We start from the raw sequence: 24,720 nt of genomic DNA on the forward strand, positions 1-24,720 counted from the left end.
TAAAATAAAATTAGGGAACTCGTATATCATCAAAAGTTGTGCGTATTTTCGTGTTGACGTTCCGCGCTCGGAAATATCTAGATGTGCATTTTTTTTTTTGTTTGTAAACCCATTTTCTAAACAATTAGAGCATTTTTTGTTCAGCGCACTGTTGCTCTGTGCCCGTATATATAGATTTCAACGTAAAAAAACTAAGAGTCATGTCAAAAAAAAAAAAAATGGCGTAATTGTTTAACAAATTGCTTACACCAAAAAAAATGCACATTGAGATATTTCCGAGACGAATCCAGAGGTGTTTATACTTTTTTTACGATGACTCTTAGTTTTTTTTTAAATTGATTACACAACTTCGAAATCCATATCTGTGGCAAACTTCAACGTCGTGAATATCATAAGTCGCGCGGCATGGAGCGCGAAACGTCAACACGAAATAACGCAGAACTTTTGATGATATGCGAGTTCCCTATTTTTTTTACTAAAATCTTCGTATTTAAATGGGCTATCGTAATTAGTCAACTAAAACTTTTTATTCAACTAAAGCAACTTTTATAGAATGAACATATTTAACGAAACATGCCAAAAATTATGGCGACTGTTTGTACCGATCGGGAGAAAAAATTAATTACGAGAACAATGCTAAAAAAGTTAAATAACAATAACGACTCAAAAAATGCCAAATTTGCAAAAATGTTTTAGGGCCATTTTATTTATGTAAAACTCTAACTTATCACGCATTCCTGAAGAAAAATCACAACCCATAAAAAACAGTGGCCCACTTGACAACTTTGGACACATACTTATATGCGATTTTTTAGTTGAATTCTATAATGTTTTCTGTTTTGGCGTATCTCATTCCATTTACGAGATACCTTCTATTCATTCCTATTTTAAACATTAAAAAAAGTTAGATATCTGAAATAATTGAAACCCGTAGATTCCGGTTAACGTCATTAATCCCATTTACTTATTTTCGCCTTTACTCCTCAACAGTGCTGTGCATTTCTCCATATTTCATATTTTGACTTGACCCCGCAACTGTCCTAAGTTGATTAGTTGCTATTATCTGCAGCGCGGCGCTAGCTGTCTTATCATTTCCTGTGCATAAAAGAAAATAATGATCCAACAAACCATGGTCCTGACAATTCGATGCTCAAATACGTTCGACTTGTAGTGAACCGACGCCCCCCACCATACCCACTGCATTGGCGTGAATGGAAGGGGAAGCCAACTGCCGCACTAGATCCAAGATATCAGAAAAGTCGGGTGCCGAATCTGATTAGTTGACATTTTTTTTACTTGCGCCTGACAGGACCATGCTTTGCTGGGTCATGGAAGAAATGGAACTAGATAAATTTTTTTAATTTTGTAGTAAAAAAATTTTATTTTCCTGCAAAAAATTATTAAAATTAAAACAAAGTTACTCATTTAAAACTTCAAAATAGTTTAACAATCATTTTCTATGGATACTAAGGAGAAAACATTATTTATGAAGTCGTACAATAATAAGAATTGCATGCTGTCAAGTTGTAGAAAATCTTTTTTCTGAAAATATGAGCTGTCATTCATTGAAATCCCACACGAAAAAAAGTGTACTATGCATTAAGGGGAAAAAGAGGGAATTTATTGATGAGTGATATAACATGTATTAGCGCGCAGGTTATAAAGTCTATACAATTTCCCGAAAACATAAAGTGGAGCTGATGCAAAACAAACAAGAAAGTATTTTTGATGTTATTATTATTGCACTTAATTTACTACACACGCGATCACTTAGTGTCACTCGCACATAAAATCAAAGCTTTAACCGATTTAAAATTTGTAATCGCTGACGATTCGAACACTGTGCACCAACTTAAAACTACCTAATCACAAACCTAACTTACGTCAACGAAGTACTACAAGGAGACCGCACGTCATGTATTTCGACTGACGCCAGTTCGCGATCACCTGTCCTCGAAGTTTTATGCCTTCCCATATTAGAGCGCCCCTTCAGTGAAAATATAAAATTAGAAATTTTCTTCTGCTATGGAGTATCGAGTGTGTTTATAGGTTAAGTCTAATACCTCTATCTTTCTGTGCCCTACTACTCGAATCACAGTCCTTACAAAAACAACGCGACATTATTGTATCACTCATTTTATAGGTCTTTAGCACTTACACTTTGCACAGCAATTGTTTTCCACTAAACCAGCCCACTGCCTCGACTGTGTATGTGTATGTAGTAGTAATTTTCTTACAATCCGCAGGGGAAATGTCGGTCAAACTAATCCAACAGATAGCGCCACAAAAAGTAGGTCTGACTTTTTCATTGAATTGCATTGAGAAAAACCAAAAATAATTAAAAACTTGATGTTTCCAAATAAATAAAAAAAATCTGCCCGCCTCGCGGGCACATTCTCATCGCGGGCTGCGCTCGCAAATTTGAGCGCGCTCATGGCGCGTGAGTATCAGTTTTCGCGCTTCGCGCAGGATAGTATATTTATCTCGCGCTTCGCGTTCGATCTTTCTGCACAGACTTTTTAAAACTAAAGGTGAAAGTATCGACAACAGTAATTTGGTGTTCGTGAATTCTCTTTTGTTAAAGCTCCTTCAACTTTAACAAACACATTCTCATCACGTATTTCGTGCTTCGAACTCGAGTTTTTGCCTGAAATTTTATATCATTCCCATAAATGTATATTATTATAATTAGTAACTTGCATAGGTATTAAAGCAGACAAAGTTTCACTGTCCCGTTTGAAAAAAATGCGCATTATTTAAAAAATGTGTTATTAAACGTTTTGTTGCAATTTTGGTCGTTTTTCCATAAGCTGAATTTGCTCATTTCCAATGTTTTCTTCATGATTTAAAATTTACACATACGGTCTTTTGAGCAACTTAACCGTTTTTTAACTTCTAAATGATGTATATACGTATATACATCCATATATATATATTTGTTTTTTGTTTTGAAAAGGCATTATTATATTTAAAATGCTGTGAAAATGTTGCAGGAAAAAATGTAACTTTTGGATTTTCCATTATTTTTTATGCTGTTAAAATTTAATTTTTGATTTATCAAGAAAATTCAAAAAGTTGTTATGATAATCTTCTAGGGCATATAGAAATCAAACTTTTTTTTCTACCGCCATTTTTTCATATCATTCGTTAATTAAAAGTATAATTTTCGTGTTTTTTGAAATTTTGTAAATGACATAACTCTAATAATTTTTATTTTATGGAAAAATTCATTAGATAAATTGTTCGACTTTTTAAATACTATGAATAACCGTACTGAGAATTCTTGAATTTTCAAAAAATGGTCTCCAAAATATTCAAAAGGCGTTCACTTTTTGAATTTTTATCCAAAATGGCTGGATGACGGACTTGACCTTTCGTTTAGGACACTAAAAGAGTGTACCGGAGGCCAATCTAATAGAATTATTCTTTCAAAAGTTATTGTGCTGACAGACAGACAGGCATAAATACAGACCGACAGGCAGACACATTCGTAAAAACCTATTTCTCGGATTTAGTGGGTCTCAAAACGTGGATATTTGACAAAAACTGGGGGGGGGGGGGGGGGGGGGGGGGGGGTGCAAATTTTACACATATCTAATACTTTCTAGGATAAGAATGTAAAAAAACCTTTAACAAAAATTTCTTGCTCTGCCTTCGGTGAAAAAATGTTATCTATTTATTTTGGCTTAGCTTGTGTCGCGGGCCGAAAAATTTAATTTTTGTGCTTTTAAAGTTTTTTTTATAAATAAAACAAAAACTACGTTTCCTATAAAAATGTGATTAACCCTCTACCGCCCTTAAAACTTTCTTTTTTTCTGAATTTTGAGATATTTAGGCATATTATTCCTATGGCGGAGTGTATACAAAACTAAAATTCTAGCTCAGTACCGTCCTGACTTTCATGTAAATCCTTGCGTTAAAAATTCCTGTTCGTCTCAAAGTCATATTTAAAAAAACTCAAGTCTTCCAAACGTTACATATATATCACTGTGGGCGGTAGAGGGTTAATAACAAAATTGTAGATATTTTTTGGGTGCCCAATGTTTGTCTTATCATTATTCCCCCTATCTTGCATAGTTTGACCGCAAAATGCAATTTTTGATTAGTTTTTGTGCGGTCAAAATTTTAATTTTTCGAAAAAATTCAGAAAATTGATATGATAATCTTGTAGAGCTATAGAAAATTAACATTTTTCTTTTAAAGTAATATGAACAACTATGCACAGAATTTTGGAATCATGAAAAAATGTGAACTCAAAAATTTTCAAAATGGGCTTACTTTTAGTATTTTTATCCAAAATGTCTGACTGACGAACTTGGCATTTAGCTTAGGACACGGAACGAGTGTACAAAAAGCCAATCTAATAGATTAATTTTTTCAAAAGTTATCATGCTCACAGACAGACATAAAGACAGACATGCAGATAGACACATTCGTAAAAACCTGTTTTTCGGATTCAGGGGGTCTCAAAGCGTGGACCTTTTGACAAAAACTAGGGAGGTAAAATTTTATACAAATCTAATGCTTTCTCTGATGAGATTGTAAAAATGATTTGTCATGAATAATTTTTTTATAGTTCTGTTTTTAGATTTAATAATAAAAAAATATCAACAAAAACATGAAAAAATAAATTTTTTGAAACCCCACACACGAGACGAAAATGAAATTAAAAGACAAAAGTTTTGTCCGCTGCCCATGCAGCGGGCACTTTTGCTTTACTGTTAATGACGTTTTTCATGATTAAAGCCAAAACTACTCAATCTATCAAAAAGTGGTCGATAACAAATTTGTAGATCTTTTTCAAATGCACAATTTATGTCTATTAATAATTTACCGTATTTTGCATAGTTTGACCGAAAAATGTAATTTTTGGAGTTTTCATTATTTTTTATGCTGTCAAAATTTGAATTTTGGATTTTTCAAGAAAATTCAAAAAGTTGCGATGCTAAACTTGTAGGGCATTCACAAAGCAACATTTTTCTTCTCTTGAATTTTTTTCGTATCGTGCGTTATTTGGCATAAAATGTTCATTTTCATTTTTTTTTTAATTTTGTAAATGCTATAACTTTGGTAATTTTGGATTTTTTGAAAAAAGTCTCTAGGATAAATTGTTCGACTTTTTGAATACTATGAATAACCATACAGAGAATTTTTTAATTTTGAAAAAAGTGGTCTAAAAAATAGTAAAAATGTACCCGCTTTTTGAATTTTTATCTAAAATGGCCGGCTAACGAACTTGACTTTTAGTTTAGGACAATAAACGAGTGCACCAAAGGGCAATCTACTAGTTTAATTTTTTCAAAAGTTATAAGGATTTGTTTGGCGTATTTTTCTTGTAAAAGTATTTTAAATCGTATGAATCGATAAAAGTTCCTAATACTGGACAATTTGAACATTTTTCATTTATACTTTGTCTACTTATCGATATAAACTAACCATTTTTACTTAATAATAAAGAATGTTTCATGCTTTACCGATGAACCTATTTGGGCGAATGAATTTTTCTTCTGACCCATTTTTGGCGAATCAAATGTCCCAATTTGGGCGAATGACGCTATGTTATATTTCCTACAGTAGATGGATATAGTCATTGATAAAAACTGACTACCAATTTAATTTGTCACTAGGAATTTCACAATTCTTCGTAAAAATTTATCAGCATAATAAATCACGTAATTAAAAGAAAAAGAATATTTTTCTCGTTTGCATTTTTAAATTTCCTATCTCATTTTCGTTGTAATCGTTTCCCGCACATTTTTATCAATTATTCAATACAAATGCATAACAAAAACAGGCATTATAACAGGAGTAAGTTTTCAGAATTGAAATAGTGTGCTTGTTATCTTAAAAAAAATTCCTAATTTTTATGCAGCCGTGCTGTTTGTAAAGACTCGCACAAATTCCCCCAGCCGTTTTTTCCGTCCGTATTAAGGCGGAAGGAAATATCCGAGTTATTAATTAGTTTTCATTAATATTAAAGAATACATTCATCAAGCTTAGGATTAATACTTACTTTTCAATTAAAACATTCGCGCCACACAAATGTTGGAGCACTGTTGAAACGAAAAACTACGCAGCCTGTCGACTTGCGAACTAACAAGCCGAGATTAATGTTATGCTCGATCTATCACAGATAGCGATACGCGTTACTATATAACGTTTAAAGAACACGAATACGTAATTTAATGACTATAAATCCTATATCAAAAATATTTTTAATCAATTCTAGAATGTGAATAAACTATTACTAGTGTCGTACACTTTAAGATTACCACGGATTTACCTACAGTATGTGAGCATTCGTACAAACTGTTACTAATTATTGAAAAAAATAAAAAGTCATGAAAATATGTAATCTAACATGAATAAAATTTCATTTTGAGATACATTTTAAAAGCAGTTCGAACTTCATGATTCGATTATAAATTTTGCTGACGTTATTGATTTTATTATTTGTTGAAGTAAAAAAACGTAATTCATTGTTAAAATTATTAATGTAGATAATGAAAAAATTAATAATATTTAAGACCTCAATGACAAAAATATTTAAAACATATAAGGTAAGTGAGCCAGTTATCGGAAGCTTAAGGCCAATTTTAGATTTCAAATGCTTAAAAAACTATATTAACATATTTAAAGCTTAAGAAATGGGTTTTATCGAGTAAAGCGTACCTTTAGAAAGGTAAATTACTTATTACTTGTAACATATCCTATTAGAATGAATATTATAAGAAGTTCGAAGTTATAAATACGAGAATGCATGGGTTATCGGCAAGTTAGAAATCTGGCTGCTTCAGTTATCGGCACCCATGCATTGACGAAGACTGACACATTTACCTTACTTAATCAGAAGAATTAAAAAAAAATAATTTACGCATATCCATTATAAATATAATAATAATTAAAATATGCAAGACTACATCTTAAGTTGCACAGTAAAGAATCGTTGTGCCTTCAAAATCTTAACTATTTCAAGTTTTGAAGAAAATATTTTTTTAAAGTAATAATAATAGTAATTAAAATGTTTGAGGGAATAATTTTTTTAAAAAGTCGATGACAAGGCTAATAAATTAGAAAATGGATTTAATGTTATTTAATATAATGTACATATTCATTTAACCTAACATCATATACATTTATGCAGTTCAATAATTTATTTGTTGCTTAATCTTGAAAGCTTTTTTCTCGCTGTATTCAACCCCTAATAATAATACCCCTAATAATACCTACTGTACTTATGACGCACAGTTGAAGGAAATGCACTTTTTTCATTCAAAAATGTCCAGAGCCTTCAATTTTCTTGCGATTTTGAATTTTTTGCTTTAAATTAAAGATCATTTAATTCTATAGATCTTGACTCTCCGAACTTATTCTCCTCTATTCTTTTATTAGAAAAACTTTATTTTGTCTTAAATTAATGTTTAGGGTCTCATAGAATACAAATAACTTGTTTATTATTCCATTTATTTGTTATAAACCAATTTTATGAAAAAATTGACAAATAGTCTTGTTATCGGTAAAAAAATGTTTTTTGTTGTTGCTAAAAGTGCTTCACATTAATGTAGGAATGACATTTAATGACAAAAATAATTTAAAAGTTGATAGTAACCACTGTGATAAACAATTTTTGTGGCAAAACATTAGAATTTTAGATTTTTCCAATTATAATTTCCTTTGATGGCCAGAACGACTTCAGATATTCCTTAAAATAATAAATATTAAATAATTTTTGATAAAATATAACAATTTAAGTCGGTGGGTTATTGTCAAAAGATTTTGTATTGAGTGAATCTTAGCAAGCAGTGTTATGATTCATTTTCAATCTATTGCGATTGAAACCCGGCTTTTACCAAGTGAAACTGCCAACATTTGGAAATTTTTTATGTAAATAGTTTGTAAACATGCAAGTTATTATATTCTACTGAATATGATCAAAGATACATTTTTTAAGAATATCCGTAGCCATTGTAGCGATTAAAGACAATAGTTATTGATAACTTCTCAAATATTTGTGTGACTAGCAGTCATTCGTCAACAGCTTAAAACATTTCCAGTGCAAACAAATTTTTTCTATGCGATAGGGCCAAAATTTTGAATGTTTTTATTTAATGTGTGTGCAAAAATTTAAATTGTTATATTTTATCAAATATTATTATTTATTATTTTAAGGAATACCTGAAATTGTTCTGGCGATTGAAGGAAATTATAATTTGAAAAATCTCAAATTCTAATATTTTACCAAAAAACTGTTTATCACAGTAGTTATTATAAAATTTTAAATTATTTTTGTTATTAAATGTCATTCTTACATTCATGTGAAGCACTTTTAGCAAAAAAAAATGTTACCGATAGTAAGAGTATTTTTCAATTTGTTTGTAACGAATAAATGGAATAATAAACCAATTACTTGTATTTTATTAGTCCCTAAACATTAATTTAAGACGATATGAAGTTTTCCTGCTCAGTTATTAAAGCGTAAAAAATTGTTATGTACAAAATTTCAGTTTTTCCATACTTTAATGGTAAAATTATTAATAAGCAAATAGAGAAGACAAAAGTTCGGAGCGTCCAGCTGAAAGAAAAAAATCAATTTTCTCTCACTGTGCGTCATGAGTACGGTACGTTTGCTTAAAAAGTTTAATGGTTTTTAGTCTGTTCATTTTAGAAATGAGGGGTTGAATGCAGCGAGAAAAAAGCTTTCAAGATTAAGCAACAAATAAATGATTGAACTGTATAATTGTATATGATGTTCGGTTCAATTTAAATAAATACGTAAATTATATTAAATAATATTAAATCCATTTTCTCATTTATTAGTCTTGTCATCGACTTTTTACCAAATTATACCCTCAAATATTTTAATTACAATTATTATTACTTTTAAAAAATATTTTCTTCAAAACTTGAAATTGTTAAGATTTTGAAGGCACAAAGATTCTTTGCTGTGCAACTTAAGATGTAGTCTTACATATTTTAATTATTATTATTATATTTATATTCGAAATACGTCAATTATTTTTTATTAATTTTTATGATCATGTATATGCTTTAAACATTTTTGCCATTGAGGTCTTTAATAATATCAATTTTTTTTATCAGCTACATTAATAATTTTAACAATAAATCATTTTTTTAACTAGAACAAATAATAAAATCAACATGAGCAAAATAAACCATAGATGTATATAGCTCGAACTGCTTTTAAAATGTATCTGAAAATTAAATTTTATTCATATGAAACTACATATTTTCATGACTTTTTCTTTTTTTTTAATAATTAGTAAAATTTAATCTTATTTTTTTCCTTCTTCTGTTTATTTGCAAACAGCATCAACTTTTTAATTATCTTTGGTTTTTCTTAATGCAAATGAATGCAAAAGGCAGACGTAATTTTTGTGGCGCCATCTGTTGGGTTAGTTCGACCGACAATTCCCCTCCGAATCTTAAGAAAACTGGAAGGGGGTCGATGTATGGGGCTAAACACAGTTTGCAATCGCACAACTGCATTAATAGGTTATATTTATACCGGTTCAAAATTTACATCACATGTTCTCGTAGTTCCTAAAGTTTCCGCACGTAGCACTATCATTTGGGAAGCAATGAAAATTTGAGGACAGTCGGTCGCTATTGTGGGATTTTTTCCACCATCCCCGCTATAGGCGTGCGGTCTCCGTGTAGTACTTCGTACTTACGTCCTTAATAGCACGGGACGTTCCGAAAACCGTCCTGGAACGTTCCGTGGGGACCTTCGGAACGTTCCACGAACTTGCCCTGAGAACAATTGTTATTAAAAATAACAATAATGGATGGTTCTCCTCAGATCCTAGTGGAATGTTCCCAAGCGGCGGACATTGTACATGCTCAGGGAACGTTCCGAAGGTTCCCGCGGAACGTTGCAGGAACGTTCCCTGCTATTAGGGTTGCATGCACGAACAAAGGAGCTATTGAGCACTTGGACTTTCGTGTCACATCATAGCATCAAGAAATATATGTGCCCCTACTTATCGTTAATTTTTGAATATCTCTAATTTAATTCGTATGAATATTTTTAGACTTTTTATGACAAGAAAAATTCTATAATAATTATTCGGAGTTTTTCAAAGGACATCAATTATGTCACAGATCGAATTTTCAACAATTAAATTCGAAATTCTTAATTTATGAAAGCTTTAATTAAAATCATTCGATTATGAACTTTTTTTTAGTCAAAATTCTTTCATTTGAACCACTTTTACTTTGAAATTAGTTAATCAGTAAAAACTCAATCTTGTAATGTTCCAATTTGAAATAAACTATGAAAAACTGATGCTTAAGAACGAAATCTTTAAATCAAAGCTTTCAAAATTACTTCATTTAAAATTATATATCTCTCCTTGAAAGCCCTACCAATAGAAATATCAGAGTATATGCTAAAGATTCTCAAGGCTCTGAGAAGCTCTGAGAAAATCTCCGCAAGTATTCAGGTTGATATATTAGGTCCAGGTAGCTCGTTTAAATGCTTTGAAGGCTTTAAAATGTCCTTTCCGAAATTGAAATCAAAATACGATCATAAATAGCAAGCAGAAAGGCTGAAATTAAAATAAGAATTCGATCATAAATAACAAGCAGATAGGCTATATCAATAGAGTAGCCGACACTCAAGGGCCCTTTGTTAAGCTTTCGGATTAAAATTTAGAAACAGATTTTTTTTTAATTTTATAGTTAACACCCTACCGAAAAAAATCTCTGAGTTTTCTTTAGCGAAATAGCTTGGCCCATTTGAGTCTATAAACAATGTCGATTTGAAACAAAATAGTCTCGGAGATAGTTTGAGAGATTTGGGTCCTTTTCAAGATACTTTTAGTGGTCGTTTTAAGAGTGGTGCGAAGGTAATATAATGTTCCTTTTGTATTCGTGACATACCGGGCGGGCAGAGTTATTTACAGTAGTTGGTCGTGGCTAATCCGCTCTCCCTTTTTAATTTTCTCTTCAAATTATTAACACTTTTTTTTAATTGATGAATTTTCTCATTATACTTATTTATAATTATACATTATATACTGATATACAATTTTCTAGTTGAATTCAAAAATGTTGTTTTTTTTTTGGCGTATCTCATTCCATTTACGAGAAACGCTCTATTAATTCCAATTCTATGCATTAAAAAAAAAAGTTAGATATCTGAAGTCATCGAAACCCATAGATTCCGAATTATTATGTTTTAGGCTGTTAATTATTAAATTTAAAAAAAATCTACTTCTAAATTTTAATCCGAAAGCTTAACAAAGGACCCTTGAGTGTCGGCTACTCTATTGAGATAGCCTCTCTGTTTCTTATTTATGATCGTATTCTTATTTCAATTTCGGAAAGGATATTTTAAAGCCTTCAGACCATTTAAGCGAGCTTCCTCGACCTTTAAAAATATCTACCTGAGTGCCTGCGGAGAATTTCTTTGAGATTCTTTGACCTAAAGAATTTTTAGTATACACTCAAAGATTCTTTTCGGTAGGACAGCCTAAAACATAATAATTCAGAATCTACAGGTTTCGATGATTTCATATATATAACTTTTTTTTAATGTTTCAAATTGGAATTAATACAACGTTTCTCGTAAATGGAATGAGATACGCAAAAAAAGACAACATTTTTTAATTTAACTAGAAAATTTTATATTAGTATATAAGTTATAATTATAAATGAGTATAATAAGACAATTCATCGATTAAAAAAAAGTGTTAATAATTTGAAGAAAAATTTAAAAAAGGAGAGTCGGGATAGCAACGGCCAACTACTGTAAATAACTCTGCCCGCCCGGTACGCGACGAATATAAAAGGAACATTATATTACCGTCGCATCATCAGTGAGGTTAATTATTCTAAATGTTACATTTATTTCGATCATCTGGTCTTATATTTTTTCTCTTTGCAACAAATATTATTACCCACATTTATCAGAGGGAAAAGATTCTTTAATAACTGTAACTGTCAAACGTTGCAAATGATAAATTTCAAATGCCAAGTACTGTACTTGGACTCATTTGGAATTGAAAATCATAAATCAAAATGATTAAAGTTCTCTAAAGTTCTCCAGCTTTAAAATTTGAAGTGTTTAAAATTGTATAATTTTAAATTGAAGGAATAGAAAACTTTAAATCGAACTTTTTAAAAGTTGCCACTGTTTTCAAGCTTCTCGGAGTAGCACCTACCCTGTTTATTTCAGTATTAAATATTAATCAGGCAATTTCATTTTTCAAAGTACATATTAATTGTATAATATTTCTTCAATCTAATGGAAGATTTGAATGACATTATATTTCGGTGTAAAAAGTCGGTCTTTCAATACCTATCATCGTAAAAACATTAGGCAAAAGATATACAGTATTGAATCCTATCATGAAACAAGTTATATATTTATAAACTAGATCGACGAGGACTTTGTTTTTATTCTGCAATGAGTTTTCGCTGTTTTTGAGCTCCTTTGAGTTGACTCTAAGTATGGCACACATTGTGGCATAACTAAAGGTTTTGCAAATTGCTCTTGTGGCAATAACACAGGAAAACCCCAGAATTGTCCTTAGAACTGTTCGGCCCAACATGGGATAAGATGGCCAAATAATGTTGTATGGAGGAGGAAGTGGTGAAGCAGATAAAGCTCCTATTTTGTAATTCAGCCATGCTCCTACATGTACACCAGTTGTGACAGCAACTACCATCGTGGTGTCCCCTCTGTTAAAATAAAAATTAAATTATTATTTAAAATAATAATTCACCTATTTAAAATATATATATTTAAAATTACATTCACCATATGATCTTCAAAATAGCTTTCAACAGATGTGAAAAGTTAAGTCAATAATTAGGCTAGGGCCTCGATTTAAAAAATAAACATTTTTTTAAAGGAGAAATTTCAAAAACTTCCCTAGTAAGCTTCTTAAAAGGTTTAGGACCGGAAGTGGAGTTTTTAGTGGGTGTATTGGCCGCAAACTTTTTGAATTGGAGTACGAACTTCAAGGACAGACGACGGATTGTACAAACTGCCGGCGAATAACCTGCGAAAGACAATTCAGCAGATATTCAACGGAAGTGACATTACTTGCATGTCCTTTTCTGGAGAATTTCAAATAAAACCCCCTGAAATTCGAGTAGGGATTACATTACATAATATCACAGTGGCCTAGGCAGAGGACACAAGGGCGTGACAAATGCGTATCGCCATATACAAAACCCATTCATCTGGCTTGAGATGGAGGAGATCCAGGACTTTATTCAAATGTGCAGCAGCCGTCAAAACAAAAAATTGGTGCGCATTGAAACCCTATAACCTATGGCAATTACTGACACGCCTACAGATTCGTTTCTTTTTGTCAAGTGGATGAGGACATAGTAGCACCTTATGTTCTCACGGCGGATGGAAACCGATACGTCCTCGCGATGTAGAATAATATGACCAAATTCTACGTTCCAGTGTTCATCCCCAATAAATGCATGTCTATATACTGTCTGATTTTAGCTCAACAACTTATTTCCGCGTTCGGGAATCAGCGAGCTATCCTCACTGATGGCGGAGACGAATTTGTGAATAAGTTGCTAAGGAATCTGACAACCCTTTTGAGAATCAGTCACATAACTGCATCAGTTTATCGCTCTTAAAGTAATGGTTGTCTTGAAAGGAGTCGTCTAGTAAGCGTAGATTTCCTCAAGCATTACGTATATCGAAGATCATGAGGAGTAGAATCTTTCGATTCCATTCGCCATGCCTTATTCCATACAACGTTTCAGTGCCACTAATGCTAATACTCTTGCATGTCTATGGTACTTTTCCGAAAAGTTGTTCGTTATTTGGTTTAACAAGTTTTTCTTAAAACAAATACAGTATTTATAAAAAATATTCTGTAAAATATATATTAGAAATTTTGAAACAAGACCAGAATTTTTTCGGTTTACACTTTTTTTAACACAATTAATCATTTTCAATTTCTAGCATTATAAACCGTTGAATTTGCACTAAAATTGACATATTCGCACATATATATCACAGAAAAAAAACGCAAATTGATTTTCAAGGCTTATACTCCAGACAAGAAAAAGAAATTTTCAGCTCAAAATTAAACTTTTTTATATAAACATTTTTAAGAAGGCATTTTGAATAATTCTGTTTAATATTCCATACATAGTAGTGAAAAAAGGCCGTTTATTGAATTTGTATATAAATATTTATTTCGAACCTAAAATTTTTTTTCCTATCTAGAGTACGAATCTTAAAAAGCAATATGCCTTTTTCGGAATTTTTTAGTTCGATATGTATTTCGCTTGAGCAAAAAACGACACATGCGCTAAAAAATCAACGTACCCACGAGTCTCAAATAATATTTTATGCCACGCGAGACGAAAATTGAAGATTTTTTTTTAAAAATACAAAAAAAAGTTTAAACCATTTTTAAAAATAAATACTGTATTTGTTTTAAAAAAAAACTTGTTTAAAATATTAATGATCAACTTTCTGAAAAACTACCCTGGACTTTCATAATCAGGAGTCTTTTTGCGACATTTTAATCTAAATTTACCCTCGAGAACTCTCAGTGCATACAGAAGTATTAGTAGCGGCTGGCTAATTTCTGAAACCTGAGTACGTTCAGTGGGCAACTGGATTCAAGCTCAAATACGCTCAAAGGGCTAATACAATAGAAAAGCGATGTTATAGAAATCGAAGTAAAATAGATCACCTTATAACAAGCATGCAAATTTTCATGCAAATTTCTGCATGAATCGTCATAATCGGACACATTCATCTAATTGACTACTTTGTTCGAAGGAAACAAACAGTTATAATTTTTCCCCTAATTATTTGAACATTCAACGAGCGATGGCGATTTTTGGATCATTGGCGCCTATAAACAGCCTTGTGATAACACCTCTTTCCCCGCGAATCTCTTCACCGAACCCGGTGCAATAATCCATTCCTCCTTCCACTGCTATATTCTAGCTCATACCTCCAAACAGCTTTATTACCTAGTTGCATATTAAAATAATAGCTACGCAACATTCGCGTTTTGCTCAAATCATCACAGTTTTCAAACGAAACAATTGACGAATTTAAACAAGCCCTCAATAAAGGGTTTTTGTAGACTGCAGAATTCGAGAGTCTATCCAAAACCAAGAAAAACAAATTTCCTCGTTTTCTTATTTTTAAACTACTGCTAAAAAACAAAAAATTTTATTATTAATCTCAATTCTACATGCTAAAAGCTTTAATTTGAGCCATCCTCAAAGAAAATCGGAATAAGAAAAAGTTCTGAGCAAAGGAGGCTGTAAAACAAAATTGTCTTATTTTTCTTATCTTTGATAATTGATATAAAAAAACATTGAATTGGACATTTTATTCTATATCGCAATTCTACATGCCAAGAGCTTCAGCTTGAGCCTTTCTCAAGGCAAACCGGACTAAAAGAAAAGGTTTTAACATATGGTTCTGAAAAACCAAATTTCCTCACTATTATTTTTAACTACGGATATAAAAAAAGAATATAAGATAGAAAATTTTATTATTTGTGGAAATTTTACAAGCCAGGAGCTTCAGATTGTGTTGACCCCGAGGAGAATAAGGATTAAATGGTCATCTAAATATTATTCTCTCGGCTTGGACGAAGCCGGTTTTGAGATCAAATGTTTATATTTTGTTTAATAATCAAATTGGAGAGAGCAATAGAGAAAAATTGCAGTGACGCTCAGTGTAGCCGTGCGTGGTTTCTCGCAGATCGCTCCATCGACCCTGGTAAAACTCACGAGGCAGACCTTTTAGAAAGAAAAAAATTTTTCAAGAACTTATTCGTATTTCAATTTTGCTCTTTGGTTTGCCTAAAGCACAAATTGTTGCTTTTGAACCTATGTGAATTGTGACCAAGTTGAGATACTTTGTTCAAGTTCAAGTGGATGCTTCTAGCGTTTCTTGTAGCATATCGTTTAGGACGTTCAGACACAAAGCCTTTCGGAAGATCGATCAGATAGGATTCTGCTCAGGTAGACGTTTATAAGGCCTACAAAGAAAGAACGAGTTCTCGGGAACTCTGACAATTTATCCCAAAGACTTTTGTAGAAAAAAGAAAGTCATCAGAATTAGAACATTTTTAAGATAACAGAAAATTAAAAATGTTAAGCCACACAACGCTCGATATGGGAAAAAGTCAAGAGAAGATAAACGTTGATTTTTAAAAGCCCTACAATATTATCGTAACAAGTTTTTAAATTTTTTCGAAAAGTCAAAAATTCAATTTTGGATCGCACAAAAAATGATGAAAAATAACAAATTCAATTATGCGGTCAAACTGGGCAAAATACAAAAAAGAGAATTAGCCAAATAAAATTGTTTATGCAGATGACATAGTGCTGCTAGCAAAGAGCGAAGAGGCTTTAAAGGAGATGATGAAGAGGTTGAGAAGATACTTGGACAAAAACAGGCTATAGTTAAATACGGACAAGTTGAAGGTTATGGTGGTCAGGAGGGGAGGTGGGAGGGATAGGGGAAGGGAGTGGAAGTGGAAGGGAAAGGGGAAAGCGGTACAGGAGGTGAAAGAGTTTGTGTACTTGGGCTTCCTGTCTCAAGGGAATGGGGGAGTGGATGGTCATATAAAAGAAAGGGTGAGAAGGGCAAATGTGGTGATGAGGCAGGTGTGGGGTCTGGGGGAGAGGTTATTCGCAGATGATTTTGTAAAAAGAATGAAATTGTTTGATTCGCAAGTGATGAGTGTCTTATTTTACGGAGTGGAGGTGTGGGGTTGGAAGGTAAGTGAGGAGGTAAATAGGATGCAGGAGAGGTATGTAAAGTGGACACTGGGGTTGACGAGGAATACGCCGAACTATATTGTCAGGAGGGAGACAGGAAGAACGAGTTTAGGGATTATAACAGGGAGTCGAGTGTGTAAATATGAGGAGAAGTTTATGGAAGAGGGAGGAAGTAAATTGGTTAGGGAGTGTTGGTGGGAGAAGGAGAATAGACGTCGTGGTGCAAAGATGGAGGTGGTAAGGGAAAGGTATTTTAGAACGAATGGATTGCAGAAGAATGAAGTTAGCAGGAGGCACGAGCAAGGAAGGAAGGTATATGAGTTGGTTCAAAAGAATGGCATGGAGAAAGAGAAGGCAGAAGGAGAGGAGAGGATAAGAGAGTCAAGTTAATAATAGGTTCTGGCTTTCTAGAGAGAAGAGAATGTGCGAACTGTGCGGGAAAGGGGATTCAAAAGTTAAGCACTGGTTGGAGGAGTGTGAAGAGGTGGAAAGGAGTGAGATAAGCATGGAGGTATTGTTGCATGAAAGGGGGGACAAAAGGGCAGTAGCATGGGTGAAGGGGGTGTTAGGTAAGATGGAGAAAAAGAGAAGGAAGGAGGAAGAGGAATGGAGAAGGAAAGATTGTAAATAGGAGAGGAAGTAGATGTAAGAAAAATGTAAATATTGTAAATAGTAGTTAAGTATTAGGTGTTAGCCGCGGAGACAGAGGCTGGTAATGCGAAGCATAGCGATAAAAGAGCGAAATGCGTGAAAGGCGAGGCGCAGCGGGGAAGGTTAGGCTATAGACACGAGCAGATTAGCTATAGGGTGTGGATGGATGGTACTTTGTAAGAAATAGTTGTAAGAAAATTTTGTAAAAAAAAATGGAAGTGTAAGCAAGTCAATTTTTAAGGGTAGCAGGCCGAAAAATAAACGTTTATCTAACTAAAATTGTGCACCCTAAGAATCCTTAACATAAAAATTGATGTGTACTCTGAGAAGTTAGCTGTAGAAGATAAATTATTCGAGATCTGATTGGCTCTCGGGTAAACTGATCTCTAGTTGTATGTTAGCCGCGAAATTTGAATGATTTTTGTTTTATCTATAACCTTATTCTTTTAAGTTTTTGACTGTAAATTTTTGAAATATGTTTTACAAAATATTACTTTCTCATATGAAAGAATGAAATTTTGAACAACGTTGTTGAAAGCTTATTTGCTTTCCACTAAGCAGAATATTATTCATCATATGCGTTATGAATTAAATACGCTATTCAAGATGGTCGCTTTATATGGTTGAGGAAAATGGAACGGAAGTTGGAGCCAGCGGTAGAAGGCGCGAGGTACTCAAAAGCCAATAAATAATATACCTGAATCATATAATCGGATTGGGAAAATCAAAGTCATTTGTAGTTTTGAAGTTAAAGAAATAGACAATAGTAATATTTATGAAATAAAAAAATTGAATTAAAAATAAAAACAGTATTATGAACCCATACACCCGAAAAACACGTAAAAAATGAAAGTTTGAACAATGTAAAGTATGCAGCGTGAACCCACAAGATTAGTAGAAGAAGTTATTAAAAAAAGGGAATAGTTATAGAAAATCCTACTGTAAATAAATTAACAACCCGCTGTGTAACTCATGCACTAGGAAAAAATGTAAAAAGGAAAAACCTGTAGCTATGATATTATGTGAAGTAAACAATATGAAATATGAAATTTCGATTAGGAAGTTTATTTTTCTACCAAGAATGACCAATTTTCAATAAAATTTTGAATTCCCTAATACTGTATGAAGACAGATGAATTATTTTCCAAATACTTCAATTTTTAACGAAAAGAGATCGATTTTAAAACAAAAGGATTAATTTTTTACCAAACAGAAAAATAAAAAAATTGAATTATTCAATAAAAAAGCTCAATTTTCAATTAAAAATATCAATTTTCAAGAAAAATAGTACAATCAAAATTTCGTTTAAAGAAATTGGTTTTTGACAATCAGAAAAGGAATTATTTTTAAATAAATGAATCCTTGATTAAAAATATTAATTTCAACCAAGAATATTACTTTTCTACCAAAAATTACGAATTTTTTACAAAATCTAGAAAGTTTCAAACAAACAAATGATTTTTAACTTAAAAATATCATTTTTGAACCAAAAGTAATATAAGTAGATTTGACCATTATAGAAATTAATTTTAAAAAATATATAGAATTTTGAAGAAAATAGTTGAATTTTCAATCAAAAAGGTTCGTTTTAAACCGAAAGAGATGAAGCTTCAGTTATGAACTTAATGTTCAACGAAAAAATAGGATGGTTCAGTTTCTAGTTAAAAAAATAATTTTCAATTTAAAGAAGTGTAATTAAAAAATGAATCTGAGTTCTCTACGAAAACATATTGTAATTAAAATTATCAATCAATTTTTAACAAAAAATGGAAAGTTAAATTTTCACTTCAATAAATTAATTTTGAAAAAATAAGAATTGTCTAAAAAATTGTTGCATCCTCCATCAGCAAGATGAATTTTCAAACAAAAAGATTAATTTTCTACTAAAAAATATGAATTTCTAACAAAATCCATAAATTTTTAAACAATTAATTAGTTTTTTAATTAAAAAAGATCATACTTTATGTAAAAAATTTAATTTTCTACTAAAAATGTGATAGTTGAATTTTCTGTAAAAAAAATTAATTTTCACCAAAAAAAAACAGTGTTAGAAAAATTATTTCAAACTACATCGAATCCATTTGACATTAGACAGGTTCTGCACTTCAGGTCGTTGAATCGATCAGGAAGGGAATTATGTTGTTTTTAGATTAAATTTTAAGAGAACTATTTTTTCGTTATAAACAAAAATTCCATGTTGAAGAGAATAATTTTCAACTAATGAGATTAATGTTTAACAAAAAAGACGCATTTTCAACCAATTACTTGATTTTTAAACTATAAGGGAACAGTTTAAAATTTTGTTGTTGAAAATGTTCAACAATTTAGTTGAATTTTTTTTTTTTTTTGACTTGACTAAAATTGTTTCTTGGTTAAAAATTCATCTCTTTGTATAGAAACTTGATTTTCGTAGTGAACATGAACACAATAAAAATGTATCCCTTTTGGTTAAAAATTCAACTATTTTTTTGAAAACTTGCCTTTTTGGGTTGAAAACTCAAAATTTTGTATATATTTTTCTTTTTTTTTTGTTCGTCCTAGAGCGTTGCGCTCGATAATATATGCATATATACATCTACAACTGTAATTTGGTAGTTGTAAATTATCTTTTGTTAAAGCTCCTTTGTTGAGGTCTCAACTATTTTGTTTAAAATTGGTCTTTTTTGTTTGCATTCAACTACTTAGTTAAATGTTAAACTAATTGAGTAAAAATGGATCTTTTCTGGGTTGAATATTCATCATTTTAGTTGAAAATTTAATTATTTTGTTGAAAATTCTTTCTTTCTTTGGAACATTCCTCTAATTGTTTTAAGGTTGAACGGCCTTTTAGAAATTAATTTTTTTGGTTGAGTGTGAACGGGTTTGTTAGAAATTTGACTTTTTAATGAAGGATTTGCATTTACAACCGAATAGTTTTACTTTTAACCAAATAGTTAAACTTTCAACCTACAAATATAAATTTTAAACGGAATGCCCAAATTTTTAAACAAAAAAGATTCATCTTTAACCTTGAATCTTTAACTTTGAAGATTGTACGAATAAATAAGTATTTTAAATGTTTTAAACATGAGACACGATCCTTGAATAAACTTATTAAACATCATTGCACTATTCACATACCGAAGCGCAAAGCTGTAGTAAATTTTGGTATAGTATCTTAATATGGAACGGAAGTGTCTCTCTCTTCTCGCTCGACCAATCCGCAGTCAGCTGTCCAGGTGGCTCGTCCCTTACTGCAGGGTCCCTATATATGTAAATGATGATGCGCCATCTTTAGGATGAAGAAAGATCGATTGTACACGATATCGAAGACCAATTTTCTTTACAAAAATGTAATTTTCAAACAAAAAATATGACTGTTTAACAAAAAATTAATTTTCCACGAAACTGATACATTTTTACGCAAAAAAAAATGAAATTTCAAACTAAAAAATCATTTTAAAAAAAAAACAAACGCGAATTTTAATTACAAAATATCAATCTTGAAAAATGCAAAAGCTCTATTTTCTGTTAAAAAATGAATTCTTAAGAAACAAAAAAAATATTTTCCACTAAACAGTTAAATTTTTAACCAAACATAAGCCTTCAATAAAAAAATTTCACAACGTAGTTTAACTTTGAATCAAGTTGTTGAATTTTCAATTAAAAAGGATTAATTTATAACAAGATAATTAAACTTTTAAGCAACGAGATAACTTTTCAACTTAAAATATAAGTTTTTAAGAAAAAAGTAATTTCTTAACAAAGCGATTCAAGCAAATGCTTTAAACAAATTGTTTGAATTATCAAGTAAAGAAGAACGATTTTTAACCAAACAGTTGCATTTTCATACAAAAAATGAAATTTCTTCTATAACAGATAAGGTTTTAAATCAAAAAGATACATTTAGAAAAAAATAGTCGAAATTTCTATTGAAAAAGATTTTAGTCGAGTTTTCACGATCAAACTATGAATTTTTTAACAAGAAATAATTTTCCACCAAAAAAATTGAATAATCAATCTAAAAAGACGAATTATTAACCGAAAAGCATGACTTTATAACATAATTATGGAATTCTCAACAAATAGTTGCATTTTTATCAAAAAATATGAAATTTATTTTAAAGCAGAACAGTTTTTAATTACAAAAAAAGTTTAGTTTTCATCCAAAAAAGATTCCAGTTAACTCAGTAAAATCAAAAATTGAACTTTTATAACAAAAAAATAAGTTTCTAAGAAAAAATTTAATTCTCAATCCAAAAAGACGAAGTTTTCAATAAAAAAGGATGTATTTTTAACAAAATAGTTCATTTCTCAACACCAAAATATAAATTTTAAACAAAAAGTAAATTTTCTACGTATTAGTCAAATTTTCAAGAAAATAGTATAATAGCTTAATTTCTAACCGAACATTTGCACCTTTATCAAAAAAGATTTAATTTCTGCTAAATAAAGCAGGTAAACTTTACTGTTCTCAAAGTAACATAACTGGCTCAGAACTCTAACTTTCAAGCCACACGAAATTGTATGTTTGGTATGCTTAACATTTTGGCGGGAAATTAAAATTTTTTTATTTTGATTACAGATTTCTCTATCGCATATTTTTCATCTCATATTCATAAAATAAATCAATTTTTTATTTTATCTCATACATATCCACTCTAGAAACTCATGTTAATTTCGAACCAACGCTAACAATCTCTACTCACATCGGCGAAGCCATAACAAATTTCACCTCTAGCATAAAAACTGAAATTCACCCTTCGGTCCCTCTGTATACCGTTAAAAAATACTTTCGATGTGTCAGCCCCGAGATTGAAGACCTTATCGATACCCGTAATAAACTCTGTCAAACTCTTCGAAAAACTAAAAACTGTATTCTCAAAAATACGATTAATCACTCGCCTAAAACAATAGCAGCTAAATTTCAGGAGCACAGATGTAAACATTGGAACACAGAAGTCGGTAAACTTAAAATTAAAGATAACTCTATATACCGTATGACTAAAGCCTTAACAAAGCTACGATGAAATATTCCACCTCCCAAAAAATCCGATCAAACTTTTGCGCTCTCTCCTACCGACAAAGCAAATCTCATAGCAACAAGTTATGAAAGTAATTACGCTCCACACGAAGACCCATCTAACCCTCAACAAATCTCTGAATGCGAAAAAATTGTTTCCGAATTTCTCAAAATTCCAAGCACTGATAACTTCAAGAAAATAATCCATAAGGAATTATCCAAACAAATTAAAAATACTAAAAATAACAAAGCTCTCGGCCCTGAACTCTTTACTAGCTGTTCGCTAAAAAAAACGGGATACCATTGACAAATTTCCCCCTATGCATTTTAACAAACCCTAAGTATGGGGGAGGGGTCTGTATATAAAATGATCCCATCAGCTTATTCCTACGAAAATATTATTTTGCCGTAATAGCACCATCACTTTTTTGCATGAAAGCTTGATATAAAGTTGTCAAAATCGTTTTAAAAAACATAGAATTGGCCATTTTTTAACGCTAGAAACATTGTTTTGCCGTAACAGCATCATCATTTTTTCGTCTGAAAGCTTAGTATAAAGTTATCAAAATCGCTAAAAACAAAACATAAAATTGACCATTTTTAAACGCTGGAAACATCACTACAATTTTTGTTCTCGAAAAAAAATTACAGCATATTTCTTTAATTGAAGCTGAATAAATTTCAGGTTCGACATATTCAACTTTTTCAAAAATGTGTGCATAGGACTCAATCCAAAAAATCATGTTTTTTGGACATTTTCGAAAAATTCTAAATTGAGTAAAAAAATTTTCTTTCAATTTATAATTTTTTATTATCAGTCACTAGCGAAAACTGTGAATTAAAAAAATTCGCCATAATTTTCGAAGCAATAGGGAAATTTTTCGGACTTTTCCACAATTTGAATTTTCAAATAAAAAAAGGGAACAGAAGATATTGACCTATTTCAAAATTTATTTATTTTTTACTTTTTTCGGATGCTCTAATGTGTATTACTACGTATATTATGTCCTTAGTTTTCTACAAATGTATTTTACATTTGATAAAAAGAGATATTTCGGGTTTTACTCGTGTAAAAAACTACGAATTGTTTGCCGACGTTTCGTAAACATTGCAATTCACATCTTCAGAGCTGACCTGAAACTGAGGTATCTGGTCATGATGTTCTTCGGTATACTTTCTACGATGCCTGTGATTGGCCAGAGGGCCCCACCGTGGGGACTGGTCGAACTTGATTGGCCAATCAAGTCTTTTTTAAAAAATCCGGGAGAACGGAAAGCCAAATCGGATTGGTATTATATCCATTGTCCCTATTGGTGTTATTAGGGTGTTTTAGGATTTTGATTGCTTCTCTATGTTTTCTTGGAATTTTTTTGTGTGTTTTTGCAATGACAGTTGTTTCATCAAATAAAATGTTATGTCCTGTTTCAACATGATGTTCAGCTAATGCTGATTGCGTGAAATGTTTTAGCCTGACTTTACTTTCATGTTCCTTCATACGTTGGCTCACCGCTCTCCCGGTTTCTTCAATATAGACTTTGCCACAAGAACAAGGGATTTTATATACTCCTGGATCACTGAAGGGTGCCTTTTTATCTTTAGGGTTATTTAGTAGTTGTCCTATTTTCGCTGGTGGTTTAAATATGGTTTGGATGTTGTGTTTGTTGAGAATTCTTCCTATTTGTTCTGTGACACCTTGGATGTAGGGTAGGGTGGTGGTCATTTTTCTCTCTCTTTCTTTCGTAGGTTGTTTTGGCTTGCTTTTTGTAGTGTGTTTTCTTATTGCTTTATCAATTTGTTAGTTTGTGTAATCGTTCTGTATTAGGATTTGTTCAACGTTTTGTAATTTCTTTTTCAAGTTATCTTTGTCTGTTATGGAGACAGCTCTGTATACAAGGGAGTTGATGACCGATTGTTTTTGAGATGGGTGATGGTGGGAGGAGGCATGTAGATATCTGTTTGTATGTGTGCGTTTTCTGTGAACTTCATTTCATAATGTGTTATCAGATTTTTTGTAAACTAATACATCCAAGAAAGGCCATTTTCCGTTTTGTTCTATTTCCATGGTGAACTGGATTTTAGGATGGCTATTACAGGTGAGGTACATTGTGAGTACATTGGCTATTACACGGTGGGGCGCTCTGGCCAATCACAGGCATCGAAGAAAGCATACCGAAGAACATCATGACCTGATACCTCAGTTTTAGGTCAGCCCTGAAGATGTGAACTGCAATGTTCACGAAACGTCGGCAAACAATTCGTATTTTTTTACACGAGTGAAACCCGAAATATCTCTTTTTATCAAAATGAAT

General features: G+C 31.5%; 1 protein-coding gene across 5 annotated transcripts in view; it reads right to left on the bottom strand.

Moving 5' to 3' along the window:
• Positions 1-12,231: 12,231 nt before the first annotated feature.
• The window catches only part of LOC117178286 (sphingosine-1-phosphate phosphatase 1-like), a 102,612-nt gene continuing 90,123 nt past the window's right edge, over positions 12,232-24,720 (bottom strand). For 3 of the 5 annotated variants that reach the window (XM_033369648.1, XM_033369647.1, XM_033369649.1), the window contains exon 5: positions 12,288-12,705. In XM_033369648.1, the coding sequence (XP_033225539.1) occupies positions 12,288-12,705 (418 nt within the window). Of the gene's footprint in view, positions 12,706-24,720 lie in introns of all 5 variants that reach the window. The other 2 variants (XM_033369650.1, XM_033369651.1) reach the window with 1 other exon arrangement.

This window comes from Belonocnema kinseyi, chromosome 8, assembly GCF_010883055.1.
Source record: "Belonocnema kinseyi isolate 2016_QV_RU_SX_M_011 chromosome 8, B_treatae_v1, whole genome shotgun sequence".
In the NCBI taxonomy this organism is placed as follows: Eukaryota; Metazoa; Arthropoda; class Insecta; order Hymenoptera; family Cynipidae; genus Belonocnema; species Belonocnema kinseyi.